The 8,184-nt window shown below is 39.9% G+C and overlaps 1 protein-coding gene across 1 annotated transcript; it reads left to right on the top strand.

The window, feature by feature from the left end:
• Positions 1 to 2,349: 2,349 nt before the first annotated feature.
• On the top strand, positions 2,350 to 6,445 carry LOC125239954. The gene is made up of 3 exons (XM_048147742.1): positions 2,350 to 2,589; positions 4,525 to 4,621; positions 6,202 to 6,445. The coding sequence occupies exons 1-3, from the start codon at positions 2,491 to 2,493 to the stop codon at positions 6,420 to 6,422; spliced, it is 417 nt and encodes a 138-aa protein (XP_048003699.1). The 5' UTR covers positions 2,350 to 2,490; the 3' UTR covers positions 6,423 to 6,445.
• Positions 6,446 to 8,184: the final 1,739 nt, after the last annotated feature.

Below are 8,184 nucleotides of genomic sequence, written 5' to 3'. Positions count from 1 at the left end.
GGTTGATGATGTTCGTATTGAGTACAAATGTTTAAACTTCCTAAACTTGTATGTTTTGTAGGAGAAAGGAAATTCGTTTAGTTATATACCGTTGTAACATTGATTGTTTACTTCTTTGAATTGAATATTTAATTTATAATGCACTGTACCAATTTGTTTTTTCCTTGTTTACGTTATTTATAATATATAAAATTCAATTCGTTATTCAAGTTTTTAGCTTTTAGTCTGGCGAATGGTTGGGTCCATCCGATTGGTCTGGCTGCTTACAAACGGTCTGGTTACAGGTCCCTGCGTATCATATACCAAAATCAGGCTTGAGAAAATGAGGTAAGTTAGAGTCGTTTTTTGCCAACTTTGTCGCGTCTGGTAAAAGTTATATTTATAATAAAATACACATGTACTTACGCAGTGTAAATAAAATTCATAGCTTAAAATTAATCTTGCACCACATATAAACTTTCATTTTTTTATTTCCTTAGAAGTAAAATTTTTGAAAGTCGCTTATTACGTCAAGTATACAATATACACGTAGCTTAATGTAGAAAATTCAAGTTTTTAGCTTTTATAGACCCGGAATATTTCAATTCTACTAATGCTCATATCGAAACTTTAAGTCGGTCTGGCGGATGGTTGGGTCCATCCGATTGGTCTGGCTGCTTACAAACGGTCTAGTTACAGGTCCCTGCGTATCATATATCAAAATCAGGCTTGAGAAAATGAGGTAAGTTAGAGTCGTTTTTTGCCAACTTTGTCGCGTCTGGTAAAAGTTATGGCCGGCGGAAACGGTCTGGCATTGATGATAACCAATTTCTAACAACGTGCTCTAACACATATATAAAAATCAGCCTTGAGAATTTAAGGAAAGTAAGCACTTTTTTTTTTCACCTTCATCACTTGATAGCAAAAAATTGGCCGATGGGCCGAACTAGAAAATATGCACACATTAAACGCCGATGTGAACTCTACATTGTCCCAAAGTTTCATCCTTGAGAATTTGAGGAAGGTCTGGCGGGCCTGGGCTCTTGATCAAGTGTGCGTAGACGAATGCACTTACGCTCATGATAATAATCTCTTTAGTGGCTATCTATCTCTATCGCTCTTCGTATTGGCGCGACAGAGCCAGACTGCATTTTTTGCGGCGTTTCGCGTCGCAGAAAAGGGATGACGACTGCATAAAAAAAATGGCATTCTGTTTAATCCGTCAGTTAGATCGTCCAAAAATACTGAACACATATTTTTCGCTTTTTCTAATTAATGAAAAAAATACAAATATATAGAGCATCAAAGTTCCGGAGTGGGGGCTTGTGACAGTTGTGACGTCAATTCCAAGAAAAAATTGTACCTAGGCGTGACGTCACCGTCGTTTTTCGTTTACGAGAAAAAGAAAAAGTACGTGTCTAAAATCAAAATTCTTTTATAATCTAACTGACGGACTAATTTAGTTTTCTTAGTCGTCTCGCCTAATGCCATTCGGCTACGCCCCCAAAACTATCTACCTATATCGATATACTTCTGTCAGTACTGTCAGTAGGTACTATGAATGTAGTAGAAAGGTACACCTTGTATTACAAGGTGTTTCCATGACAACCCATACGATTTGACAGTTCGCGCACTTGTAATACAAGGCATTTCGAGAAACGTATATATTGAATAGTATGGTATAGTATAGAGTTATCAGTCAATATTTTCGAATGCAGCGCCATCTATTAATAAGTTACGACAACTTTTCATGTGACTTTCCACGCCTAGAGGTTCCGTATAGAACATAAAGCATGTGGACCCTTTTAACATGGAACACCACATATTGATGACGGAATTTCTAAGCAGGTGATTCGTCGACCAGCCACATACATAAATATTTAAACGCTAACTTATTTGTCAACAGAGATGACAATTTTTTTTTTTTGGAATGGGCTTCAATGAGCCGGGCGGTTAGACTGAGCGCACACGGGCGACAAAGTTGCTCGGCGACTTTCGTATTTGTATGAAAAGTTGCGTCGCCTCGTGTGCGCACCTTCATACTAGCCCATAGACCGAGCGACGGAGACAAAACAGTTTTGTCGCCCGTGTGCGCGGAGCCTTAAACGCCCTTTGCTCGTTAGACTCCGCGCACATTGTGTGCATAGGGCTAAGGACCGGAGCGCTACGCGCTGAGGTCGTCGGCCTCAGGGCCCGGACCTTAAAAAAAAGCTTTTAGCTTAGCTTAGCTTAACCTAATTTACATTTTACAATAAGCCTGGACGGCGGATTTGAGTCTGGACGACTTTTTGGACGCATTATACAAAACAATTCAGACACTAAAAACTAACACTAAACAGATATACACTCATATGAATGGGGCGAAGAGGGAGCTAAAGTTGCATGTGACAGAGACCAAGTGCTCATTTCGACCATGCAAGGACAGTAGCACCCCCAATCGTCCAGAATATAAGGCAAAACACACGAGAATCAATCACAAGGAAGCATACACACAAGAACAAGTAGAGTTGCATGTCAGGGAGTATAACTCAACCTCGGCCATGCAAGAACACTACTGCACTCGCGTTGATACTTAATAGGATATTGGCTTCGTGCGAAGTGCATGGAGGGGTAAGCAAAGCGATCGCAGTGCTTGCGGTGGTCAAAATCGACACTGATTGTGGTTGTCATCTATCAAAACTCATAAAATATAATACAATGTGTAATGTTTGATATGGGGCATCAATGTTGTTTCGTTGTTAATTGTAAAAATAATGGCATAAATAGTCGTTGCACGTTCTATGCGTTTCTTAGAGCACACTGAAAATTGGATCAAAGAACTAAATGGATAGCTACGGTGAAAAGAAAACGTAAGTGACATGTCAAAACAAACCATTATAATAATAGTTATTTGTTATACAAGGGGGCAAAGTTGTTTTTTAACGCCGAGTGTGCAATTGAGAAACGAGCAAGTGAAAGGATTCTATAGTTGAGAATAGAATCCTGAACTTGCGAGTTTTTTAACCTATGGACGCTTGCAACTTAAAGGGTTTCACATGCACGTTACCAACCCATTAGAAGCTTATACACTCCTTTTTGTTGTGTACTTATTATAAAATGATTTGATACGCCTTCCCTCGCTTGCAACTCGCTCGAAAATAGATGTGAGATATTTAAATACTACCCGTGGTTTACGGGTCGCAAATACGATGTTTGAATAGAATAAACATTTATTCGTGAACACAGGCAAGACAAAATACACATAATAACCACAAGACAGAAAGGAATGAAGTGCCACGAAATGGCCTCACCTCAGCGTGTTGCTGGTGACTTCCAGCGCTGATCTTCCGATGAGACCATCGTTTCCATAAAGAAACGATTTTGTGTTTTAAAAAAAACTACTTCCCAATATTTTTTTTAGTTGCCTCCGCAATTTAAATACTACTTTAAACGGTGAGCTAAGTATAATTATTTAGGTGCTAACATCTATATGACTACAAATATTAAAAATCTTACGCTTTAGAATACTAGGTGCCAATTATTATTTTAGTCGCCAAAGTATTGTCTAATGTTCCTCGGCAATATTTTTTTCGCTTGAAATTTGCTGCCGTTTTTTCAATAATAATGATGCTTAATATTTGAGGCTCATATATTTTTTTTTGTCGCCACAATATTAAAACATAGCCAAATTATATTATTGTATGCCCGACATAACTTCCCGTTTAATATTTTAGTTGCCCGGTTAATTATATGCCATTTAAATATATGTAATTAACCATAGAATGCCGTTCGCTAGTTTGCAGGTGGTACAGCGACATCTAGCGAAAAATGTGGACATCAAAAAATATTTATACATTTTACAACAACAAGTCATTACCCAGTTTGCGGGGGTAACAGTGACATCTAGCGAACATCTTGCACTACGGCGTATAATTGTTTTTCACGCCCTCTATCGTTAATTTTCCTAAACGTATCCTATGTACATCGGATCTGACTATTGTAATATTAGCTGAAAATTGTTGACTTTTCGTTTGTCGCGACATCCTTTGACAAGTAGCAGTACTGATAATTTGCGCTATTTGTCATTAATAATTAATAACTCGCATTTACTGATGTATGGAGTTATAACTTTTTCCTCCTTATTCCTCTATGCTAAAACTACGGGGTGTTATAAGTTTGACGTGTTTCTCTATGTCTGTCTGTGGCATCGTAGCTCCCGAACGGATGGACCGATTTCGATTTTTTTGTTTAAAAGCCGAATTAGTTGGGAGTGTTCTTAGCCATGTTTAAAAATCGCCAATTAGTTGGGAGTGTTCTTAGCCATGTTTCATGAAAATCAGTACTGCTACTTGTCAATAGATGTCGCGACGAACAAGAAGTCGGTTTTCAAATATAAGTTATAAAGTGTTTTGATATTGCATTTTTGGCATGTCGGTATCGAGTTTTTAATTTACGCTATTTGACAAACGTGTGATTTCGCTATTTTTAACTTGTTTACTGATGTATGGAGTTACAACTCTATTACAAAATGTTTTAGTTATCTAACAAAATGTTTGTTCCAAACAGGTGGTCCAACACAACATGAATATAAGTATCGATTCCGACGCCGCTTCGGCAGCGCGCAAACTATACAACTGCAATGTTGACATCATTCAGCACATAGGTAACTTCATTTTGTTCTTCATTTCATTTAAAAAAGTCTCTATCCGAAACTACAATCGTTCAGGATCTGTAAGATGCGTACCTATCAGTGGCGTAGTGTCGATACAACTCGATTCCCAACGGGTTCCCTAAAATTCTGGAGTATCTGAAGAAGTCGATACAAAACAGATCCCAAAAACACCTACGGTTTTACCAACAAAAATTTTCACGCGTCGCCACTGGTACCTATTCACAGTGTTCTGAGACTTCTGAGCAAGCATTCGTTCGTTAGTGCGATAAAGGTATGGAAGGCAAGTGTTTACATCTGCGCACGAAAGAACGACTGCTCGATGCTCGCTCAAAACTCTTAAAGCTAGGAACATATTACGCGGACGTCTGCCGTCGCGCGACCGCGGACGCGGATCTAGACAATGAAGCTAGGAACATACTACGCGGACGGGGATCTGGACAATTAATATACACTTAACCGTGCAAACTATCGGTCGACGGTCGTGGACGTGGCCTTGAGCGCATGGACGTCCGATCGAAATCTGGCTCGCTGGATGTTTTGGTCCGTGCACACTGATCGGTCGCGGTCGATTTACGACGGACGTCCGCGTAGTATGTTCCTAGCTTGAATGTACACTTAACCGTGCAAACTGTCGGTCGTGGACGTGGCCTTGAGCGCACGGACGTTCGATCAAAATCTGGATGTTTTGTTCAGCCGAAGCCACGTCCTGAAGACCGTGCACACTGATCGCGGTCGCCGCGGACGTCCGCGTAGTGTGTTCCTAGCTTAAGTGAAAACGCAGGTTAACGTACCTTTGTCATTTCTCTCCATCGCTCTTCCATATTGATGACCGTTGTCTTTCGTTCGACATAGCGCGTGAACGATTGTCACTTCGGCTAGGACGGTTGAATTACCTACTATATTAAATTGTTTCAGTTAGGAAAACTTTGTTTACATTTTTTGTCGGTGGCAAACAAACATACGGTCCGCCTGATGGAAAGCGGTCACCGTAACCTATGGACGCCTGCAATTCAAGGAGTGTCACATGCGCGTTGCCAGCCCATTAGAAACTTGTGCATTAAATTTTGGTGTGTAGTCGACTACAAAGATATGTTTTCAATAAATGCCTAATATTTTTAGTTATATACAGGGTGATTCATGAGTCGTGAGCAGGAGTGAACAGGGTACTGGGGAGGGTCACACTGAGCAACTTTCATAATGGGGCAACACTAAATTGTGATATTTTTTTTCTTAACTATGACTTAATTGATAGTTAATCATCAATTAAGTCATAATTAGAACGTAATTGATAATTAGCTATCAATTAAGTACTTATCAATTAAGTCATAGTTAAGAAAAATAATCACAATTCAGTGTTGCCCCATTATGAAAGTTGCTCAGCGTGACCCTCCCCAGTACCCTGTTCACTCCTGCTCACGACTCATGAATCAACCTGTATATTATCGTTCAACTTTAGTTCCAGGGTGGCTATCCGAATGGCACAATCGCTCAACCTGTATATTATCGTTCAACTTTAGTTCCTGTGTAGCTTACAAAGTGTACAATTAAGTAAAAACGCCCAAATACAACAGATATCTACGGAAAGCAACACTCGTACTCCGATCGAAGATTCGAAATGACTCCAGTCTCCATCTCCAGTTCTCCAAAATTCGTTCCCGCCGAGAATTTGAAGAAACTGCCTCGTCTCACCGTGATTACCAAGACAAGTAGCTATCAACCAGGGCAGGGGTTACTGGCGAAGAGGAGGACGGTTCCTGGGAAAAATGTGTCGTCCAAATTACCAAGGATGTAATTGTTGGTTGTAACTGAGTAAAATTTTCTTTGGGTTAAAATACTGTCTTTTTCTCTTAGCGTTGTCTTAGCATGATCCGTGTAAGACTTTGAAGTATTTTTAAAACACGCTTTTATTAGGTCGTCGTGTATGTAACTAACTATGTAATGGAATCTGCGGAGGCTAATTTAACCATCTTCCAAGGATCGTAGCGTAATGAAAATTGGCAGCTGTATGTAGTTCTGATGACAATACAATAATATGATACTGTTGAACTGATCTGATGATGGAGCCGGAAGATATGAACTGGAACTACATGATGGAACATCGTATCATAGCTGTTTTTGGGTTTATTAGAAAAGTCTTGTAATGAACTTTGACTACGATTAGGTTTCAAGGTCTGATGATGGAGCCGGAAGATATGAACTGGAACTACATGATGGAACATCGTATCATAGCTGTTTTTGGGATTCTTAGAAAAGTCTTGTAATAAACTTTGACTACGATTAGGTTTCAAGGTCTGATGATGGAGCCGGAAGATATGAACTGGAACTACATGATGGAACATCGTATCATAGCAGTTTTTGGGTTTCTTAGAAAAGTCTTGTAATGAATTTTGTCTGATGATGAAGCTGGAAGATATGACCTGGAACTACATGATGGAACATCGTATCATAGCTGTTTTTGGGTTTCTTAGAAAAGTATTGTAATGAACTTTGACTACGATTAGGTTTCAAGGTCTGATAATGGAGCCGGAAGATATGAACTGGAACTACATGATGGAACTTCGTATCATAGCTGTTTTCTGGTTTCTTAGAAAAGTCTTATAATGAACTTTGACCACGACTAGGTTTCAAGGTCTGATAATGAAGCCCGAAGATTGGCACTGGCATTCCATGATGGCATATCGTATCATAGTTGTGTTTGCGCTTGTGAGAAAAGCCACGTAATGAACTTTGAACGTTACGTTTTCAACGTTATAACAAACCTATTATTGACCGAAGCGAAGCGAGGCCTAAGTTAGGTTAGGGTTTTCTTGCGACCCTTATGAGCGGATAAAGGAAAGACCGAATAAGTATCTAAACTAAGTCAGGTAAGGGTCTTTTTTGTGACCCTTAAATATGTAGCCCAGGTCGCGGGCTAGCGTCCACATGCTTACAAAAGAAAAATTGATAACAAAAGCAAAATTGGGGGCGGGGGCGAAGCCCCCCGCAAAAAAGAAAGATCAACGTAGTGTATAAAATAAGTTGGGCTAGGGTTTTTTGTGACCCTTAAGAGCAAAAGTAAGAGGGGCTCGGGGGGCGAAGCCCCCGCATAAAAGAAAGATCAATGTAATATTTAAAATAAGTTGGGTAAGGGTTTTCTTGTGACCCTTACGAGCAAATAAAGGGGGGGGCTCGGGGGCGAAGCCCCCGCAAAAAAAAAAGGATCAACAAAGTATGTAAAATAAGTTGGGTTAGGGTTTTCTTGTGACCCTTAAGAGCAAAACTAAAGGGGGTTCGGGGGGCGAAGACCCTCGCATAAAAGAAAGATCAACGTAGTATTTAAAATAAGTTGGGTTAGGGTTTTCTTGTGACCCTTAAGAGCAAAGAAAGGGGGCTCGGGGGGCGAAGCCCCCGCATAAAAAAAGATCAATGTAATATTTAAAATAAGTTGGGTTAGGGTTTCCTTGTGACCCTTAAAAGCAAAGAAAGGGGGGCTCGGGGGCGAAGCCCCCCGCATAAAATCAAGATCAATGTAATATTTAAAATAAGTTGGGTTAGGGTTTTCTTGAGACCCTTAA

Source organism: Leguminivora glycinivorella, chromosome 26 (genome assembly GCF_023078275.1).
Source record: "Leguminivora glycinivorella isolate SPB_JAAS2020 chromosome 26, LegGlyc_1.1, whole genome shotgun sequence".
Taxonomy (NCBI): Eukaryota; Metazoa; Arthropoda; class Insecta; order Lepidoptera; family Tortricidae; genus Leguminivora; species Leguminivora glycinivorella.
Note: the sequence above shows the minus strand (reverse complement) of the source record. Positions and strands in the feature narration are given on the sequence as shown.

Coding starts and splice junctions, on each gene's coding strand:
- LOC125239954 (XM_048147742.1), top strand. CDS start 2,491: ATGTCAGGGAGTATAACTCAACCTCGGCCATGCAAGAACACTACTGCA. Junction 2,590..4,524: donor CGTGCGAAGTGCATGGAGGG/GTAAGCAAAGCG, acceptor TGTTCCAAACAG/GTGGTCCAACACAACATGAA. Junction 4,622..6,201: donor TGACATCATTCAGCACATAG/GTAACTTCATTT, acceptor CAAATACAACAG/ATATCTACGGAAAGCAACAC.